General features: G+C 41.9%; 1 protein-coding gene across 1 annotated transcript in view; it reads left to right on the top strand.

Moving 5' to 3' along the window:
- The window catches only part of VKORC1L1 (vitamin K epoxide reductase complex subunit 1L1), a 132,805-nt gene that overhangs the window by 53,295 nt on the left and 56,566 nt on the right, over positions 1-22,944 (top strand). Inside the window, exon 2 of the mRNA XM_085649765.1 lies at positions 8,141-8,250. Coding sequence (XP_085505891.1) covers positions 8,141-8,250 — 110 coding nt within the window. The remainder of the gene's footprint in view (positions 1-8,140; positions 8,251-22,944) is intronic.

Here is a 22,944-nt window from a genome sequence, read left to right as displayed (position 1 = left end):
AGCATTAATGTACCTAGCATATGCGCTGTGGTAACTTTCCTCCATGTCAAAAAAACAGAATCAAGGAAATGCATAAGTTTGAAAATGAATGTAGGTTCAGAAAAAACGTAACAGTAAACGTTAAGTTGCAAAGAAATAATGTCAACAGGCTCTGTACAGCAAAATGTTGATTAGAATTTTTTTTAATACTGGGCTTTATTTTTTTTTAAAGAATGAAGGATTGTTATACGGTTCCCACTAGAAAATGTAGCAATGCGTATTAGGACAACAGGACTCGTAGTGCGGCGTCTGAATCCATCTACACCATCAGACTGTTGTCCTAATTCCTAGTTAGCTCACAGTGCATCACCCTAACCATTCTGGGGTAGCAGGTGATTTTGGCAACCTCGAACATGACACTGATTCCCAAGGGAATCATGGAAACAGATCTTAACCCTTTTGTTGTTTAGTCATGCATGTCCTAGGTAAACATAAAGATACGATGGAAGTTTTTAATACGTTTATTGAAACAGTCGTAACCTTTCATAGTGAGAATGTGCTGCGATTATTAGACAGATAAAACAAAGCAATGTAACCAGCATTTTGAACATGGTGAAAAGAATGAACAATCATGGCAGTCTGATTTCTGTATATCTATATATCCCTACCTAGCACTACCCCTACTCTGAGAGCATAGTGGGTGTACCCTCTGCATGATCTTGGGTTAGCCTGAAACCCCATACCTGGATTACATGGTCTGGAGTTGGATTGGCATACCTTCTCTGCAGGATCAGGATGGATTAGCAGCATTAGCAAACTGCAGGTCGAATACGGCATTCGCTCCAGGACCGTTGTGGCTGGAGTGCCTTCTCTCACCGTAAAGGGACAGAGCACTGTTTATATATTCATACTACTATGTTGGAGGTACATCTCTGACGTAAAGATGTGTCTAGATATTAGAAGTAACCCCGGGCGTAGCACTACGCTTCGCCCACGTAGTGTACGTAGCGCTGCCTGCTTCGCACTTTCCGAAGTAGGCGAAGCAGGGCAGCGCTACGCACACGCCGAGGGCGAAGCGTAGCTGCTTGCCACCCGCCACCCACCTCCCGCCCGCCCTTCTTTTAAATAATATAAGCATTGAAAAATAAATTAAAATAAGTCGACTTACCCGTAAGCGCGGCGTCTCCGGGGCTCCTTCTTTCTGTTTCTAATTTCTTCTGGCAAATGCGCATGCGCGGACACCCGCGCATGCGCATTTCTCGTGAGAAATGCGCATGCGCGGGTGTCCGCGCATGCGCATTTGCCAGAAGAAATTAGAAACAGAAAGAAGGAGCCCCGGAGACGCCGCGCTTACGGGTAAGTCGACTTATTTTAATTTATTTTTCAATGCTTATATTATTTAAAAGAAGGGCGGGCGGGAGGTGGGTGTCACGTAGTGGGGCTACGCGAAGCGCGTAGTGTGCGTAGATTTGGGCACACTACGTGCTGCTTCACGTAGCCCCACTACGCCCACTACGCCCACCCTTAATTAGAAGCTGTCTGAGAGCAAACACTAGGATATTTTGAACTGTTCCTTTGCCTTGAATGAAGTGTACTGATTATATTGCAGGAAAGGTTTTCTAAATGTACAGCGTTTCTTAGAATAATATTGTATAAAAACATTTATGAAGCTAAAACGAAGCCTGCTAAAACGTGTAAAATATTAAACTAAAAGGGAGAACCAAAGTGGGTTCAAGGGGGCCTCACCACAGGATCAACCCAGAGTGTTTGTCATTTGTGCAGCAAAGCAGTCAGGGTAGGACATTACATGAGATTGCCAGATCTGTTACTCAGGTAATCCAATAATTCTCTAAATTCTACTGCCTTCGAAAGTGCTCCTTGATTTTGTCTGATTTTTCCTTCAGCAGGAATGGATTTTACCGAATCTAATATGCAGTGTTTGATTTGTGAATAGTTGATTTAGCTCTAATTTGAGAACTAAATGTAAGCATTGATATATAGGGTGTGTATTCATATATTGGGTTTGTTTTCCAGATTATTTTGCTGCTTCAAGGCCTATCCAATACTGGGTATAATCTACAAAGAAATTATTCTTTTTCTACATTCATCTGCTCCCTGGTTGATAGATACAGCTGCTTGTTGAGGAAGATTTGCATATATCCAGAAGTCTTATTTTTTTATACTCTCTGGTAATCCAGAAGAGTTGTGATTGTTCATCTAGTTCTTTTTTTTGATGTCTGGGTTTACTTTTCCTAGTTGAGGAATTACAATTTTACTTCCTTACCTGAAGGTGAAGCATCTTGAGATCACTAATTGTATACTTGATACTAATGTGTCCGTTGCTTTTAGTTTTTTCTTGATATCCAGTAGTTTGACATGAAGCCACTATTCTTTATTTAGACCGGCATTAAGTGCAGTTTCCAGATCTTCATTGGCTGTTGGTGAGGGAGAGGGCTCTCCATGAATTAAAAATCTCTCGGCTCTTCTTTCAGGCTTTGCATTGAGGGTGAGATAATACTGACACTTTTGGCCGACTCTTGGTCAGGTGTAGTACTAAAGTTGTGTGAAGGAAGGACTGGTAATATTTCAGCTTTCCTTCTCTGCTTGTTCAATACCCAGACCAGATCTGGGTTGGCTAACCCTTTATTTCTGTGTGTTAGGTGTATTTGCCTGCCTGAGTAACTGATGAAAGACGAGTAAAAAAGTAGTTGATGGGGCGCAATTTTAGTTATCTTCCATATTTAGCTGTGAGGCAACAGTTAACATGTCTGATAAATACTCTATTCTAGAAAGCTAATTTGTTCAAAATTAATTTATTAAAATAAGTTACTTCAAAACCATTCTTTCCCTGTACAGAGGCCAAATGGTTCCTCTACTCTGTTAGTAGTTCTTTGTAGCAGTATCTAGCCAAGTGATTGGAGTAGAGAGGGTTGTCGTAAAGAGTATTTAATAATGCCTTCAGCCCATGCTCGCTGAGCTATAACATTAATAATTGTTTGTTACTTAAAGAATGTATTGGTCACTATTGTTGTGTTTATTTTTGCTCAGAACATCTGCTGCTGACACTTGTGAAGTTAAGCTGTAATAAGAGGAGGCATCATGTTTTGGTGTGAAGAGCAAGTAGGATTTACTAGCAAAACAGGTACAATATAAATAAAAGAATGCATCCCAAAACTGGGTATTTGCACCTTTAGAAAATGCGAAGTCAGTCGGTGGAGATTTATTTTTCTTTGGGTATTGTGTTCACATATGTCATATCCACAAGTTAATTCAACATAGTCTACCCCATATCCCTGCTTACACACTCTCAGCACATATTTATTGTATGTCGTAGGGGGTTCTCTGCACACGATTGGTACTTTTGCTTTGTGTTTTTTGGTCCTCTGTTAGATGAGGCAGTTTTTCAGCAACAGTCCAACAGTATGTGCTGCCAGCGTCCCCAAACCACCTCTGCCATTTCAGTGCCATGATAAGCTATGCAGCTCAAGATGTGGGCACTAGTTAAACTGTGGCTCGTTTCCTATTTCTGATCTGCCTTTTTTCTTCCAGGAAATCCATTCCACCCAGTCATTGGTGCTTTAGTGATTGCGCTCGGACGCTGCTGCAAAAGGTGTCTGATCTCAAAACTGGGGGCAGCCCCTGCCACAACTTTAGAGTAGGGTTTCACCTGAGCATGTGCATAAGATCTCTCGTATTTTGTATTGAGACTCCACAGATGTATATATTTTCAGTTCATTTTAAAAACTTCCTAACTGGTCTGAGTGGTAAAGCTAGCCATCCCTTTTCTTCAGCAGCCATTTCCCCATACTTTACTTTGGAGAGGATTGATGATTGTAAAGATATATTTGTGATTTATATATCCCAGCAGGAGTGCTTAGAAGTGTGCCCTTTCTTTGTGTTGTGAGTTGCAAAAATCCCACATTTTACATTGTAAACAGAGGTGTATTGTCTTCTGTTTGATGGCATAGTGGCATGTTACGGAGCTCTTGCTATAACCCCTAGCAAGACACAGATAGGTTCCTGAAGCTGAACTTAAATAGACCTCAAACTGTCACAGAACAGGCAAAGTACACAGCTTATCTTGGCAGTGAATTGTCTTGTAGTAATCCCAACCCATTCAAGGTCATTCTCCAGGTTCCATCCTAGCACATCAGAGTTCACATTATAGCTGCCATAGGAAGCAGCATGCCTTAAACAATTCCTGAATATATGAAATAAGTCCTCATCAATCCTATGACACCTAAGCATTTTGGAGTTTCACTTATCTCCTTTTCCACAGTCTAAGTCTGCTATTGTAAATGTAGTTTGAGGTACTTGAATATAACTTCCTGACCGTAACTCTTTGTGGCGATATCAGCATTGTAGATGTGCAATGCAGATTTCTAGACTAAACATATTGATAAACATCTTTGCCTGTGAAATAGGAGAGAAGTCCATACATGGCACAACACTGTGTTGTAAGAGTTATTTGCTTTTCGAAATGATAGCAAGTGAGGCATGCTCTTTGTGGCCGAGCAGAGGTACGTGTGGCTGTGCCGTCCAGTAGAGACTGCAAGTGTTACATATGGCATTCGGAGGTAAATTCTATTGTCCTGATCGAGCTGAGACATGAGAAATGGAAAGTTAAACACGCTTTGATACCCTGTAGATGTTTTCTTTGACAGTACATGGAGTGGATAGGACCCAATTCAGAAGCAAGCTAGATCATCTTACATCAGTGGTTCTTAACCTGTGGTACGCAGACCCCTGAGGGTCCTTGTCCCCTTCAATGTCGGGGAGTACATGAATGTTTAGAAGATACAATAACAGCATATTTATATAAATAAAGAAGCAAAATTTAAACCTTTAAAGTGGGCTGTAAATGTGAAGGAATTTGACATTGGAACCTAAAAATTGTTATCCTTAGCTTGATTTGTGGGAGCAGCGCAAGTACAGAAAACAGAATATAGTATGAAAAATTGAAGGCCTCATTTAAAGCACTGACAAAGAAAGCATGCATTAGAAGCAAAAAAGGACAATGAGGTTAGAATCTAGCATATGGCTTCATCTTTTTGAATTAAAAGTCTAACCTTCCCATTAAATTTCAAATTTCGTTTTTTTTATATTTATAAATTAAATATTTCATAATTTCTGTATTTGTTTGGTGTATACCTTTGTATTTTTATGTATTGTTCAGAGCTTCAAATTGTAGAGATTGCTTGGCCTGGGGACCTCTGGTTACAGTAATGGCTCAGGGGGTCCCCGGATTCAAGTAATGAATGAATCAATGGAGGCTCACAGAAGTTAAGAGGTTAAGATCCACTGCCTTACAGCATGCCAATAAAGGTTGCCCCACCAGAAAAGGCATTCACTTAATTTCCTTTGGTGCCATTGAAGTGATTATAGCAGACAGATATTCTGTAAAGTTTGTATAGAACTTAAGTCTATTGAAGACAGGAGTTGTGTGTCATCTGTAGGTTCTAACTTTATGCATTAACATTTCTAATCAGCGGCAGAAGAAAAATGTTGTAAAATAACAGACTTGACGGACCCTTTTGGCACCCCTTTGTGATACCAATGGAGGACACTGGCAGACTTCCTGACCCCTGCTTGCTTCCTACAGATGAGAACAAATGCCCTTGTGCCTTTGTTTCACTCCTGCATTAAGAGTTCAATGAAATAAAAAGCCTGCCTTATTTGTAGCTTGAGGCGGATAAGAAAGTTAACATTGTTTTTTAGATACTTATCTCCCAACACTATAAGTGGCTCAATGTTAGTGCAACTGCCTGTGGTTTCTAGACCGGTCACTTGCGTCCGAACATATAGTGTCGTCCTGTTTATTATTATCATCCCAGTATAATGTGCAACACGTGTAAGTGGGCTTCTAGGTTGAATGAGATGTTGGTGGTGGTTGTGGTTCAGTGAATAACTCCTAGGAATCCTGTTGTCCAAATCTTCAGTCTAATTGGAGGATGGCTTTGCATGGTGCTTGGGTTAAAAGTTAGAATTTTCGGAGCTGGGTTGAAACTATGGCATCATGGGGTATTAATCGCTTATTAAGGGGCTGGTAGTTGTGATATTGTCATTGACTTTACAGAATATTCTGTGTCCTGCTTTGTGAGCTAGGATGAAAACATGTTCAGTAATGTGGCATGTGTGTCCAAATAGTAAGGAAAGCCTTCTGTTTATTACTTTTGTTTGGACACCTAAATTGCCAAGCAAAGTCATTTAACTGACAGAGTTGTATGGTTGTGAACATGTGGTTAATTTGATCTAGGCATATGATTTATTTGCCCGCGAAGCTGATTATTTTTGGGGTGCTGGAACTGCATTATGTTCCAAGTGTTCAAATAGTAGTTGCATTGAGTTAGTTTCGTTTAGATGCCTTTGTTAGCTTTGCAACTTATAAATTAAATGTCTGTCCATCTGTTGTGCTTCCTGTTCTTTTATCGGACTGTAATTAAATAAACGTTGAGTGTCCTTCTGAGGTCCGCGTCAGAGTAAAGTAAGGCTGAAAATCTTGTTTGGTTCAGACCTTCTCTCCAATACATCAATATTACTTAGAAACTATAACCAGTGCTGTAGTTTTCATCATCGCTGGTTGTGAGAGATGTAAGGTGGCTGAGTTTGTCAGGTTAGTGCAGATACAGAAGGGCTTGATAGATTCCAAGACGCACAACTTCCAAATAATGCTAGATTTAGACTCCGATTGCCTGGGCAGATCGAGGCTGCATTTCAGATTGTTTTTTATTTATTATGTTCCTGTTTTAAGTTAGTTTAATTGCACCCACTTCTGGTTACTTTTGCGTCGTGGGCATATTATTTCATCGTGTCATCATGTCCTTATACCTTGCTCTATTCTCCAAAGCAGACTTCGTATGATTCTAGTGGTGGTCTCAGTAGCCTTAGTCTTGTGGTGAATGTAGTTTTGATTAGGAGAGGTCATGTTTCTACAACATTTGTGCAACAAATCTCTTTCACTTGAGCTATTTTTTTAAATGTGTGTTTACAGGTAGATTATAATGGACAGGCAGCATGCTGCCTTAAATATCATGTCTGAGTTTACTATCCAGAGTACAAGATGAGCTTTAGTCATTCTTAGTGTGACTTCCTGAGACTTTAAGCTCCTTCACCTGGCTTCCGGAACTGGTCTGGGGCTTCTGATAAAGCGTGGTTTAACCTGTTTAGCTTATCCCTTGTTTCTTATTGTTTTAAAAGTTCTTGTTTTGATTTAAACACAATACCATTTACAGCTACATAATGACAAATGCATCAACCTTTTCCATTGTTTTCGCATTATAATTCCAAGCACAGAGATATTCAGTAGAAAAACACAGGGAACTGAAAAAATACATGTTTACATTTCAGAACACTATTGTTGGAATGAAAATGAGAGCAATTTCATATATGGAAAAAAAACAGACTGCTGAATGAGAGAAAAGAAACGCAATCTGTGAATAAATGTTTGATCAGCACAGGGCTTTTATTACATAGTGCCAGGTGTTACGATTTTGGCATCTTCTATCAGAGAAATGTGTTCTTACCCATTACATAGGCTGCCAACGTGTTTCTGCACCAGTCTGGTTGCAGAGGGCACGGGATTTTTGTAAAGGTGAGGGGCTTTACAGTTTAAGACCAAAATATAGGCTTTGAGCATCAGCAGTCTTAGTTTTTAGTGGCAGGAGTTGGCTTGTCATAGCTTGAGGCTTTTAACTATACCATTGCAAAAGAACCTGGCTTTTTTTACTGGTCCCAAATTTCTCAACTGTTTAATCGTTGAGAGCAGAGATTTTTGAGTTCTTGAAGAGTGGGTTTTGAAAGACAAATTTGTGGAAGGCAGTGTAGCCATGCTTCCTTAGAAAAGCACAAAATCTGGACTAATGGAAAGTCTGTTAGGGAAAACCAGTAAAATAGCTCCAAGTAAATTACATGCCCGTCTTACCTGTGTGACCTGCAGTTCATAAGTTAGACTCCTTGTGGCATAGACTCCATTTCTTGTCCTCTCAAACATTATAGAAATCTTAAAGGAAACTGTGACTTGTCACGCGAAAAATAATGAATTTCTCTTACACCATGCCCTTTCCCGATCAGAGCAGGCACTATAAAGATCTGTGACAAGTGAGGTGCAGTTGTACATATGTGTCTTCAAATTAAATGACTGTGTATATCTGTTCTTTTGCAGATGGGGCCGAGGATTTGGGTTAATTGGGTCCATCTTTGGACAAGACAGTATACTGAATCAGCCAAATGGTGTCTTCTGTCTCATATTTTATATACTACAGATGTTGCTGGGTAAGTACAGTATAATGTTGGAGTCCTCTTGTAGGACCTTTATTTTTGATTCATGTCGCCCTGTTTAGAATGAGATTGACGAAGAGAAAAAACATTCAGGTTTCCGTACAGAACGTTCAGACCTCGTACAGTCTGTTTACCTGTGCAAGGTCTTCATATCCTCTTTGTACTGAACATTGCCACACCTGTCCCCTTTATTTTTAGGTCTGGCCAAAGACTTTGCTGCAGATGATTGTGCTGATTACGTAATGTGCTATTAGGTACATGTGTGAAAACAGCATGCCAAGTTCTTCTGCCTCTTCACATTCGTTTTGTGATCTACTTTTTAAGTTTTGAAGTCCATGATGCTTGGGCCATTCATGGCAATCCAGTTGTATTCCATACTTTAAGCACCTTTGATTCTTCCTCCTTCCGCATCACTTTTTCCTTGGTATTTTCAGCCATTGTCTTGAAACATTGTCAAATGCATTTTGGGTCCATTCACAGGACTGTTCTGGTGTTGCTGTTTTTCTGTTTGCTGTTTAGGTTTGTCCTTCCACTTCCATTCTGTTTGCTGTTTAGGTTTGTCCTTCCACTTCTATTTGAATGTATGATCGACTGTTTTTTTTCCGGTCTACAAGTGGCTCAGAAGCACAGGTGTCTACTTACCTGTTTAGATAAAACTGTTGAAAAGCTGGATCCAGCTTTCCAACAGTTCTAGCCAAAAGGTAAGTGGAAATCAAAATAATCTGAGAAGTGCCTAGTCATAGCATGGGTTATGTATCATCAGTGTAAGATTGAAATACAAGTTTGTATGCACGGATGAAATCTGTCAATGGCATGTAAATATTGAATGCCCTTTGTGACAAATTTGACTATTGGTGAACTGGGCACTCGATTGATATCATCCGCTGGGTCCCAAATTAAACCTGCTGGCTGTTTCCACATCGAAAATAACCATCTAATGGTGATGAATAAGTAAGAATTAGCGCTCTGTCCATCATCTCCTTGTTAGGTCTCGCTAAGCGTAGCAGCGCGAATGCGCTGCCTTCGCTTTGCGAGGCATGCAGTATATACTGTAGTGTGGAAGCTCCGCCCTCTCTCTGCCCATTGGCTTTTGTGTTAAATGCTGCCTTCCGATTGGTTTGAGGCTTGTTAGTCCCTCCTCATTCGTCATTTGTATCCCTCCACGGTTATCAGCCCCTTTACTTCCAACAGTATTTTTCTTTCCCTGCCTTCCCCCTCCCCTCCCACAGTCCATGACTTCTCAGACCACACCAGCCCCCCTCCCTACTCCCGTTCGTGCCTTCTTCCCACCCGCACTTCTGATTCTAATGCAATAGTTTTTGCGTAAAAGCGAGTCCTATTGCATTTTCAATGCTGGCTTATAAAGTCCTTTCTGTGAGGTAGGAGGCGGATTGGCTATCCCGGCATGCCTCTGTTTTCACTTGCGTCTCGCTGGTTTATTTGAGTCATTGCGCGCCGCTTTCCCGGCTCCCACGCCTCGTTCCGACGGGTGAAGACAGACAGTGAAAGATGAGGCCAGAATATAGGAGTCAGACCGGAAACTCCGGGATTGCAAGAAGGCGCAGGAAGCGGCAAGGCTGTTTTTTTTTTTTTTAATATATATATATATATACACATATATATGTGGTTTTTATTGTGGCCCGCAGATGTTTGGGCTTCCGAGCATTAAAGAGAGTGTGAATAATCTTTAATCGGCGCGTCGGAGCCATATTCAAATTGGCATTTTATAAGTGGTCTATTTATTTGTCCGCTCCCTTCTTTGTGCGCGCATACTCCGTGCCTGCAGCCGAGGGCTTCATGCACAGTCTTTCTGAGTGTCATGCCTGAACGCATGCACACCCTGCGTCTGCCTACGAGGATTTCATGTATACCTCTTCTGAGTGTGAGGGCTGAGCGCACGCACACTCCGGATCTGTAGAAGACTGCTTCACGCACACTCCTTCAGGAGTGTGACGCCTTAACACATGCATACACCGCGGTGTTTAGACTGGCATTAATCACAACAACATTACATCTCTGTTTGATTTTTAGAAACTAAACTCTTTTACATGTCTCTTTTGTGTGCAGCCTTGTGTTACAAACAGTGTGATATCCTCTTTGTCTGTGTCTCTAGTCCCTGCTTTACCTCTGTAAGGTGCAAATGGCTAGAGAGGGATCTGTTTTTCAGCGGGTGCTCAACAAAACAAAACTTCCATTCATGAATCCATAACCAAGCCCAAAATAAACCTGACATCTGTTTGAATGCATTATTTATTTATCCCTTTGGACTTACTTAAGTTCAACATGTAGGAAATGTTTAATTGGTATAACGGAAGGCTGCCTTTAGAAAAATATACAAAGATTTGTATATTTGCACAGCTTTGACGTTGTGTAATCATTTTAAACCAGATTTTGCAACATGTTTCCTGGGCTAGAGCGGTGGACTTCAAGCTGGGGAACCGGGTTCGAGTCTCGGCAACAACACTCCACATCCTCTGATGCTGGGCAAATCGCTTAATCTCCTCGTGCCCAACAAAAATGAACGTGTTCATCTGTAACAAAACTGGTACTCATGAGCGCTCTGATACCTGATATCTTCGGGTCAAGTTCGTGCTATATAAAACTCATAAAAAAAATCTTTGGATCATAGTTTGCTGGGTCCTATATAAGATGAACAACGCCTCCGGAGAGTCATTCAAAACTGTATTTTTTCAACTCTTGCCTTCACTTGTACATCGTTGTACTGCTTTGCAAAACCTTGACGTTCTATAAATCCACATAGTTACATACAAAATTAATTAATTGTGTGCATATTCGCCTGTGAAACCTGTGGATTTCACTGGTGAGATAGCCAGCAGTGGGTCTGAGGACGTTGCCACGTGGGTCTGTGGAGAACTTGCAAGTGATGTTTCGTTCTGCCTCATCCTTTCATTTATCTGAGGTGGATGAGTCAGCATACTACACATGTGTCCTTTTCATACCCCGCTCTTCCCCAACCTTTGTCCGTATGAGGTTAACAATTTCAATACCGTTAGGTTGGGTAAAAATAATGTAAGGCTGGCAACAAGAAGTATAGAACAGCAAATTGACATGAGGTTTTTTGCGTTGAACATATTTTGCGCCGAGAAGTAGCAAAACAATTCACAACAGCAATGTTGTCAATTACTAGCATATTAGGCTTGCAGTCAAGGTGCTTGCACAGCTGACATCTTGTCCTGTGTCTCATACAGGACACTTTCAGTCACATAATAGGTTGAGCGGCGTCTGATTGGTTGTTCTGATTGACATGTTGAGAGTGTGTACATGTGAGTGAAGTCCAGCATTAACAGGAACAGTTGCAGCTGGCTAGACCATCGTCTTTGAGGCTGAGCAGAAAACAGATTGCATAGGGCTGGAATTGTTTAAGATGGAGTTGTACTGCAGTACCACTGTTTCTCCCCGGAGTAGTGAGCCTTCAGGTCTCATACCTTAGGACAAGGTGGATGCAAAAAGGGGGAGATAAACACCCTGAAGCATCAGTATTCTGTTACGATCCAGGATTCCATCAACCTGGAATCATTCAGGTGCTAAAGCTAAGTTTACTATTCTACTTGCAATCCGCAGATTTGTGTGAAAGTGCAAGTTTGGAGGGCTTATTTATAATCCAATTCACCGCCTGGAATATTTTTGGGAAAGTTAAATATACTGCACATATTTTAAAACTGAGTTAAAATGTTGACATTTAGCAAAGTCGGCAGGTACTGCTCTCAGGGTGCCAATGAGGGCAAAAAGCTATGGATGATGTATTTATTTATTTTAGAAGGACAGCCTGGTTACCAACAGAGTGCATTGCTGACCACTGATAAATTAATTCAGTTCCCTTACAAGAAATGTTGAGGTGATGTTGATCGGATATGAAAGTAAAGATTCTTGAAGGGGTTTTTTGCCAAGTCACCTAAACAAGTGCACACTAGCTAGGAAGATGGTTTGTAACCAATATGAATAGTAAATAACTATTTGAAGAGAAAAAGTAGGTCTGCTAAAATACTATTCCTTGACCACATAGTTTGTGGGTATAAATTGGTCCCATATCTTAGAATCTGAAAATGATAAATGTTCCTTTTATTATTACCTGTAGTTTAAGGAGCTATTGGGGTGCCAATCCAGCCAGTCCGACTTGGCTGCCAATCATTTCATTGATTAACATTCATTATAAGGCTTCGAAATGGCAGGAGTGTGGCAGTATAACAATTGCTTATCCAGTGTTTTAAAAAAAATTATGCTAAAGAATCCCAAGTATTTTCGCATTAGGATTTTTGTACAAAGAAATGCCAAATGGGGAATGCGTAGTGGTGATTTGTGACTGTTGTACTGCTGAGGACTTGACCACCAGTTTAAATAATTAGCTGATAGACGAACAACTTTGTATTTATCCTAAGATGCTGTAACAGGTTTTTGTTATGAATAAATGTTCTTTGTTTTCTATTTTGATATATGTTTTTGCATTTTGAAGTGGGGTGACTAGACGTCCCGGTTTTGCCCGTACACTCCCAGGTTTTAAAGACTGTTCAAACTTCCCAACAGTTTCTAACAAAACAGACATGTCCCAGTTTTTAGGTCGAGCATTAAAGACCTCTTGCATACACTTCAGTATATACTTTAGTATATATACTTTAGTATAACTTCTATGTGTATGTAGTTTGTGGGCTCTGGAGATCAGCCCTAGGACTATTCTGCTTCCGCTTAGGGACTTTCTTTTCTGTTCAACTGCCTTTATTTAACTGTCTTGATAGAAAATAACCAGCAGAGGTCAGTAAAATACCAGAATTGCTTTCTGCTGAGCAGACCCTGCAGGATTTCGCCATGTGCAAAAAAATCACGAAATCGGCAGTTTTGTAAAAATGCAGCGATTTTTACAAAACTGCCCGTAAAAATTAGAAAATGCGCCAAAACACTGAGGGTCCATATACGAATTTCATCTTAAAGATGTAGATTTGTGAATCCCGAGAGACACTGAAAAGCCGTCGATACATGGATGCGGGGACTGGTATGTATGTTTTACCCACAGTACCAGGCTCAAAGGGCTTCGGCCCCCTTCCCTCCCCCGTCCTGTGTGTCAGCCCGGGCTAAGACCGCTTCCGGGCACACACAGAGCCGCACCCGAGTACTTCACAGGTCTTTAAAAGACCATTCCCTTGTTAACTAGGCTTTGTTCTGTTTTCACCCCTTCTACAACCCCCTGCACCTCCACTCTGCCTATTGCTGTAGGAATTAGCCCCCTCCCCCTCCCGCGCCCCCTGAAATTTGGCTCTAGTTGCGCCTCTGCACAGTGCTAGGAACACACCAAAGCAGGCATAAAATCCTTCATTTGCACGCACACTCCACGTTCAGTGGATTGATAGTTCCGAAACACACTTATTCTTGCTGACTGGCACAATAAAACCATTGCTGCCCTGGTGAATGCAACATGAAAGGAATCTTTTAATAGCCAGTTTCAAGCACACCAGGCTTGCATGCAAACATTAGATTACTACAGACCTGGTGTGCAGCATGCCCACGGACACGTACTCTTGTTTTGCACATTTCTGGTGCGTGCATTTGCCATTGTTATTTATGGCATGTGTCTGCAAAAAGGCATCCGTGATCTGGTTGAGTCCTTTACACCACTTTCAAGAGGGCTGGCCAGACGAGTCTCAGCTGAGGGGGTTGGTTGTAAGCTGTGATTCATTCAGAAGCCATCGAGTATTCGAAGCAGGAAGCCTGACTCATTCAGTAAACACGGAGCTGCATTACAATGCAGTGCAGGCTTGTGTTAGCAAGTACCTGTGGATCTTGGGGTAGGTTATATTCGAAATTAATGTTCCTTTTTTGACATGCTCAGAGATGAATTAATAACAATCAATCGATGCCTAACACGGTTCCAAATCTGCAGCCGCCTTTTCGGATGGGAACAGCCCACGGTGACAGTGCAGTCTGTACATCCAGAGTCAGAAAGACAGTACAGGAAGACTAGCAGAATTAGCTTGAGGGACAAATGTTACAGTATTATTTTCCTTGGAAATACAGCTATCTGAATCAAGGCGCTGTATGGTCCCACAAGATTGGGGGGCATTAGTGGCACCCTCAATTCTTCAAATTGACGTGGGTAGGTGATCAGAGGTGGGCAAGTCAAAATGGCACATTCAATTGCTTTTAGTCTACCCGTGAATGAGTCAAATAGTCTCTTGAGTGCTGGGTATGTACAGTGTTTGTGATGTTGAAACTGACCTAACCTCCAAATTCACTACAGCAGTAGTGGTATACACTGGACAGCCAACTGGATTGGGCAGCACTTTATCCTTACGGTGAACAGTACGCAAAGAGTCCTTTTTTTACTTTTCCCTGGGTGTGAGCTGATAAAAATCAGTCAAAGGCTTTACAGAATTAACTGGATCTGAATTAATAGTTACAAGTTCATGTGTAATACAAGGATTAACTCTCCTCCATCAGGAGGACCCAGATGTATTTAATCAACTCTGGTTGCTTGATTCAGTACTGGGGCCGGCGACATCTGATGCTGGTAGAGCCTGCTTATCTTCCAGCAAAATCTGTTTGGTGACACCTAGGCTTTCCTCAACATTACTGATCTCATGGTTGAGGGCCCCCATAGCACTAGTTAAAATTTTTGCAAAAGAGGGTGCCTGAGGAAGAGGTGTACTGCCTCTCGGATCCAGAGGCAGTGGTGCCCCAACATGATGCATACATGGGCACTAGAACATCCCAGGGAGAAATACAGCACACTCCCATAAGGTTAGGACTGGAGCTGTGCTTCAGTAGAGCTGTAGATACTTTAAACATGCCTATTACAAGTGGAATACTCTGCTTAAACAGTCTCCATTGGTTTCAGGCTGAAAATGAATGATTGAGTAAAATAAAGTGCCGCAAAAATGCCGCTAAATTTCCATATTTGTGCCGCTAAATTTGATAATCCATGCCGCAATATCCTGGAGGGGTCTGGCTGAGGGATTTTTTTTTTTTTTTTTTTTTTAATCTTTTTATTGTTTTTGAAAACATAGCAAGGTCACACAAGACAGAGCGTTGCACCCAAACATCAGGGGCGCCACAGCACCGGCAACATACAGAGACAGCAGAAAGACCAGACTTATACACTTGAGTTCGGACAGCAGCCTAGGTTCCGTCCGCGATCTCCAGGCCGGACAGGCGAGCCTGCGGAGGCTCAACTATGTTACCTCTGTAGGTGTTCCAGAGCGACCACACCTCCCCCCACTTTCTGGGGCACCCTCGTGCCGTATATACTGACTTCTCCTGCAGCATACACCAGTCCATATCTTTTTGCCAGTACACCAGTTTCGGCAGAGTCGATGCACCCCACAGCCGGGCTATATTTCTTTTTACGACCATTTGCCCAAGCGTGACCCAAAGTCTCCCTCGTTGGGACAAGTCAGTGGGTTTCCAAATGTTAAGCAGACACCTCTTAGCCTCTGTGCGAAGGTCAGTCTCCCACACCTCACTCATGCAGGACACAACTCGCCTCCAGTACCGCTGCACCCCTGTGGATTCCCACAAGATATGGAAGAAGGAGCCAATCTCCCCACACCCCCGCCGGCACAGTTCTCCCCCCTCGCCTCGCCCCCCCCCCCCCCCCCATCATCGCCTGTAGCCTGGTGCAAGAAACATATACTCTATGCAATATTTTAAGCTGCACCAGTCGGGAGTCTAGCTGATATCGCCACCTCCCTTGGAGACGCCAGAGCGGTGACCCACTCCTCGTCGTCCATCTCAAGTCCATCTGCCACCAACTTCTCTTTCAGGGAGTCGAGGGGATCAGGGGGGGTTGTTGATCAGTTTTTTTGTATGTGAGCGAGATGGCGTGCTCCGGCATGTGCCCATCCAGCAACCTGTCCTCAAGCGGGGAGGCCCGCGGGGGCCGAGTCCCCGGGGGGATGTTAGCTTGGAGAGAGTGTCGGACCTGTAGGTATCGGAAATATTCCGTAAGCGCCATGTCATAAGTCCCCTGGAGGTAAGCAAAGGATCTGACCCCCTCCGGCCCCCAAAGGTCCCCCACCCGGGAGATCCCGATAAGATCCCAGCTACGGAACCCTTTGGTGTGTCGCAGGCTACCCAGTCTCTCCGATGCCCATAGGGGTGTGGCCAGGGTCAATGTGTTTTACCAGCCCAGTGTACGGTGCGCGGCGTGCCATATTTGCACCGAGTGCTTCGTCGGCCCCGTGAGGTGAAGCCTGCCCGGTCTGGAGTACAGCGCAACCTCGTAATTCCCCCCCGGGAGCAACCATCTATCCATCCCGTAACCCGGGTCATTCCCATCACAGTACGTCCCCTGATTGAGGATTTTCTTTTTTTAATTTTTCTGGCAACTGTCTCTTTTTAACTTTCTTGATAGAAAATGACCAGCAGAGGTTAGTAAAATACTAGAATCAAGTTAGCATTCTCTAGATTCCAGTCCACAGAAATAATCTTCCACTATCACCCGTAAACAATAATATTTTTTTCAAATCTTGTATTTTCCGTGATATGACCACCAAAGGCCTTGCTTTTATATTAAAAACAGCGCTTTAGACTATACCATTTCCCGCTGAAAGGCAATATTTCTCTCCATGTGTTCCCATACCTGGCGTGTCACGCAGTTTGGTGCTTACATTCCCTCCATCTTAAAGAACAGTAGATGTTTCAGCACCGTGCTGCATAGCTAAATACATATAAGCTCCCAAAGGCGAGACCGAATGCATTGCAAATGCTTGTTTTTGCTTTGTTTGCCCTAAGTTGGCAGGGTATGCCCAGACGTGTGTCCCTTGCTCACTTTGCCACTGGATTCAAGCTATCCTGATAAGGGGTGTTACCCCGAAACCGGTCCCAGGATGCTTGTTTCCGGTCCAGGGAAGACCTGGCTGGGCAGTTCGAACTGGACTGGTCCCATGAGGCACAGGGTCAAGACTGATTTGCATATAGCTGGGTCTGTACTGGTGTGGCGTATTGAGCTAAAGAATGATGATGGATTCTACTCAGGTCTGTGACTGGAGGTGAGTGTCTGAAAAGTTTCAGTGCTACGTCCATCTCCTTGTGTTTCTTAGGTAAGAATTAGTCCTCTGTTTTGAAAGCCACGGAGATCCAGTTTAATTCAAAATCCATATCCCTCCCTCATCTACTATATTTACCATATGCAATAAGGCCATTTTAGTTCCATTTTTGTAACAAAACCCTGACTGATTGGTCCAGGATCTCTTCAGGTGACAATGACGTTATCTGTTAAATACTAGAACATCTTGCTTCTGATGATGACCCATGTAAGAGACTAGCAACTCTATAAGGCTAAAGAATACATGGGGTATTTATATATATTTTTCTTATTTTGTAGAGTTGTGATGTAAACTTGGTTGAAAGAGCGAATCACTATGCTTTCTTCTAGAGAATGTTTGAAAAAAAGTCTGGAAGTTAAAAGAAAAGCCACACGTGACCAGCGTTGTAGGTCTGGTCAGCTCCTCTTAGATTTTTGTAACAAATGTACTTGATCCCTGTCAGCGAGTTGGAAATGAAATAGACAATGCAGTTTCTTCACAGGCTGAGCTGGTGTATAAATGTGCCAAAAGCCCATCTTTGGCCAAATCAAATACCAAAATTTCTAATGTTGTAACCTTGGATACAATTGGTGAAAGTGGTGTATTTTACACAGGCAAAGACTTAGTCAATTCTGAAGATGATTCTTCTTTAGGCATTAGCCATACTCATCAAGGAAGTTCATGAGCCTCTTTGGCATGATGACAATACACATTGCTCAATTCTCCAAAGCAAGCTCCATAATGTCATGAAAGGAAAGGCCTTGTCAGACTTTCTCTAGCAATGACCATTATTATGCATGTTCTCAGTCCAAGGCAGGTGACTGTTTTAGATTAGTAGCCTTTGCAGCTTTCCGGACGTAGCTTTAGGGCAAAATTGTTCTTATTCAAACAGATATGGTGAAGCCAGAAATAAGGAGGGAAACACTTTCTAGTGCCAATAATGGTGCCGGAGATATGGCATTGTACTCTATGGAGTCTCAGACACCGTCTGTTAGAACATGCTACAGGATCTAAAGTGATTTGGCTGACACATTATGCAGGCATCACCTACAGTTTAAAGATTGGGGGAGATGAAAACAATCCGAAAATAATGCACACCAGACAATCTGTTTATAGCAAGGGAACATCCAAAATGCTCTGCTACCAGGCATTCTCAACCCCAGGTAATACCTCTGTATAGATAATTCAGGAATATTTGTGTAGACTTTTCCCAATTGCCCTTTCTACCTTATATGATCAGAAAAATGCGCCATTAATAATGCCGTTAGTGGGGCCCCTTGTGAGAGCGACAGTTGAGGTTCTCCAGTAACATTAAAAAAAATGTGTGAAACGTTGCTGAACTTCCTCCACAGAACCACCACCTCCGCTCACAGCATAGGAGATATGACACAACTGAGGTCATAGTTTGAATGTGCAAAAGTGTAACACATAAATGTTGGGCTTTCTTTCTTCACCGATTTGTAGACAAATGTGACTCATTCATTACAAACTCTAGATGTAAGAAGGGCAATCCTGTATTAAAATAACACACAGCTCTTAGCATAACTACCCAGTTTGCCCAACAACCATTTAAGCGGGCCTAGTAAGATAGTCAGTGCATTGCATTCACAATTGCAATGCACACTGTAATTGCATCTGTTGCATTTAGATCATATTTTACGTGTAAGAAAAAGGCCATATTTTTCAATTGGGAAAAAGCCAATCTGGCTTTTTTGGTAACCTACCCCTTGATATATGCAGATCAGCAACATGGTTCTCCGTGCATGCATTTTGCAAAAAAGTACTGTGTATATTCAAGCTCGAAGAGACTATTGGGTTAGACAATATTGAAGATTTTTTTCTTTCCTCTGCATGCCCACGACAACTTTAGAAGAAGAAACGTAATCCTTCAAAGTCACACCTTGTGAGTCTTCTGTACAGTATGTGCGCCAAGTGGAAAGTTACAAGTAACCATTGTTTTGCAGCCTGTTTCTGTAGAAGGTTATGTGACAGACACCAACATTTGAGGTGGAAGATGAGAATATCCAATAACATTATATGCACGTCTTCATGAGCACTCAGACCGACAGCATGATGGAAAAAAATATTCTTAAAGTGAAGTCTCTGTCCTAATACGTTTAAGCCACCTGGCTGACGTAGGGATCAGTCTCTTGAGTCTTACTTTTAGCAGAAACCGATTTAGTGGCTAAAACAAGTTATTGATTTCAGACCCTCTACAAGATTGCAGGATTATGGCACAGGGTGTAAATTAACAGCAGAAATAAATTGCAAACCTATTGTTACAGGTAAGTAATGTTTACCAGTCAGTCAGTCAGTCAGTCAACAATAGCTTTATTCGGTTAATAATTAAAACCATCAAAGCATACACAAAATTTCATTTGCAAATAGTTACATGTAAAAATAATTAACAAAGGAATTTCAAACAATACACAGTGCACAAATATACATAAAAATATGTTTGAACAAATAATTGGCGAATATGGACATTAAAAAGTAAGGCAGGCCAAAATTTATAAAACTATTTCATGATTTCGAGAGAAAAAGGTAAAATGGCCCGGTCTCGGACTGTCAAACATGCTGAAAAATAGAGCTAAAATATATTAAACTACATTCGATTTCTACTTCTAATTGCCCCCGAAAGATAGCTGGCAACTCCGAAACAGACAAAAGGAGAGCCCAGCATTTGCAGAAATACCAAGGCGGGCCTTACTTGGTCAAAGTGACAGTTCTTAAAAATGGGGCAAATAAATTTCTTACGTAACAGAGTGTAAAATTTACAGTAAAAAATCATATGCAGCGTATTTTGTTCGGAGGCGTTATCACAGGGACAGGGGCCCAAGGTGCCCTCTTTAAAAAAGCCCTTCGGGTGTGCTAGGAGCCAAGGTAACATGCCATGTTTAAACCTAATCAATAAGAACAAATGAAAAGGGTTATTTATATAGGTCAAGTATGGCTGAATCTCATTGCCCATACTTAACATGACAAATCTCCTAACAGACGGTTTACACACTTCCTCGCCTTCTCTCAGCAACTTTGCCCTGCACATGAACTGAGACTTTAAGTCTTTTATTTCCAATTTAGACAGCTCACATGGCCTCTCAAATAATTCTAAGCAGCCAAGAGTCTCCATCTTAGATTTAATATATCGTAGCCACGGATTACACATGGCTTTGTCAAGGGCCAGACAATCTTGTATAATGAGCTGGTTTAGGGTTGGTGGGTGCTGCACCCAAACCCTTAACCAACCCATTAATGGAGCAACGGAAATCTGATCCACTAGGTACTCAGCCCCCAAATCTTCATGGATATTAAAAATTGAAGTAGAAACAGGCAATGACAAAAGTTTCCGAAAAAAGGCATTCTCAGTTAATTGAATCTCCACTGCCGACGTATAGCCCCAGACCTCACTACCATACAGGGCCATAGGCACGCACTTAGCGTTATATATCTTCAAAATCGCGGGCAAGGGCTTGCATCCCAGCCGTTTTGCAAAACCCAACAATGCTCCTGTTGCCCTAGCGAGAATATTCTGTTTCTGTGCGCGTTGCGCGACCCATGATCCTCGGTCATCAAAGGTGACCCCCCAAATATGGAAAGGTCTGGACTTTTGTTAGCTCCTGCTTATTGCAGAAGAATTTAACCTTTTCCGCAGCTCCATCTCCTATTGTCATTGAATGTGATTTTTTAAAATTTATTACTAAGTCCAAGGAGACCATAAAATCGTTAAAACCATTTAAAAGGGCTTGAAGGCCTCTTGCAGTTCTAGCCAATAAGACCGTGTCATCCGCATACAACAAAGCGGGAATCAACTTAGTACCTGCTCTTGGGATGTCTTTACAAGATAAGGACAAAACTTCCCCCAGGTTATTAATATAAAGTGAGAAAAGCAGGGGGGCAAGAATGCACCCCTGTCTTACCCCACGCTTCACCTGCCAGGCATCAGTTAGATTCCCGTCCTTATTATAACGGACCGCCGCAGTAGTATCTTCATGTATAAGTGCTAAAAAGGAAATCAGCACAGGGTCAAGACCCATAGCTGCCAGGGATGCCCATAGTTTTTGACGATTAACCAAATCAAAAGCAGTAGATAGGTCCATGAATGCTAAGTGTAAGACCCCCTGCTTCGCAATCGTATACTTCCCAATGATGAGATGCAGATTAAGGCATTGACCTACCATGCTCCTTCCCTTTCTGAAACCATACTGAAGGTCCGAAATAATGGAGTTGTCCTCCAGCCATGATGTTAACCTTGCTAGGACAACTTTACCCATTATTTTCATCGCAGAATCGAGAAGAGAAATAGGCCGATAACATGCCGGATCCTCTCTAGCACCTTTTTTAAATATTGGTACTATCACGGCCTTACCCCAAGAACGGGGAACACCCTCCTTTGCTGCCGCGTTAAAAACTAAGGTTAGAAGTTTCGCCCAGTAATTTGAATCTGCCTTGTACAAATCCGCGGGGACACCATCGGGGCCGGGTGCTTTGCCCTTTGCCATCGATACAATGGCGTCCTGAACTTCAGCCTCGGTAAAATTAATTTTCGATGACAAATTAGTATCCCCAAAATTTACTGGATTCTGGTCAGGAATCTCAGAATAGAGCCCACTAAAATGAGACACCCATTTATCTGGGGCAATAAGACAATCATTAATAGTATTTTCCATTTCATTAAAAAGTGGGCTGTTAATTACTTTCCAAAATTGGGAACTACTTTTTAAAACACTAGCGTCTGACAATTCTTCCCACGCCAAATTTTTCAGGCAAGTTTTCCTTGCCTTTAGTGTTTTCATGAAGGATCTTCTTGCCTCCACAATCCTGCTGATATCTTTAGCACCATCTTTTAGGGCCAGTAAGAGAATAGAGTGCGCACTACTACATGCCTGATCAAACCATTTTTTATGCTTCTTAGGTCTTGGTTTCCCAACGAGGGTTAGATTATCCATAATCTGGCTGGTTATTCGCTCAAAGGCACCAAGAATATCCCCTGGTTTAGATTCTATCGCTAGGCAAATATTAAAATCCTCCAAATTACTGTGATACAGTTTCTCAAGAAAATCACTAGGAGTAATAACCTCCCATCTCAAACGTGTTCCCTGTTTAATGGGGACTATGTTTGAATTAGAGATTGTAGACATATGGTTAGGCCTAAAGACATCATTAATATTTAATTCCAAAGATAGTGGATTGTGGTCACTAAGGACGTTTTCAGTGACACAAAATGGTCCTATCAGTCCCTTCATAGTACAGGAAATTAATATATGATCGATAATACTGTTGTGACCCTGACCAGTGAATGTAGAAACAGGAGATACTAAATTCTGCATTGGCACAAATAAATTAAAAGCAGATACAATACTGTCTAGAAACATCCCACCTTTTGAAAGTTCAAAGTGGGCTTCCTCCTGCGGGCAATAAGCCTGCTTAAAATTTCCAAAACAATTGGATTGTCTTAAGTGAATGTTAAAATCGCCAAACAATAACAAATAATAAGGGGTAACATTATTTGCATCAAAATCCTCTAAAAAGGTGAATAAGGCCTTTAAATGCTCCAATTCGTCCGTCCTCGTAAATGAATTATAAAAGTTCACAACTAACATTGATGGAAGGTTGACACCTACAACTTTAACCGCCAATATATTGGGTGAACTAGTCT

This window comes from Triturus cristatus, chromosome 3_2, assembly GCF_964204655.1.
Source record: "Triturus cristatus chromosome 3_2, aTriCri1.1, whole genome shotgun sequence".
NCBI classification, from domain to species: Eukaryota; Metazoa; Chordata; class Amphibia; order Caudata; family Salamandridae; genus Triturus; species Triturus cristatus.
The sequence above is the reverse complement of the archived record's forward strand: the minus strand, read 5'-3'. Positions and strand labels throughout refer to the sequence as shown.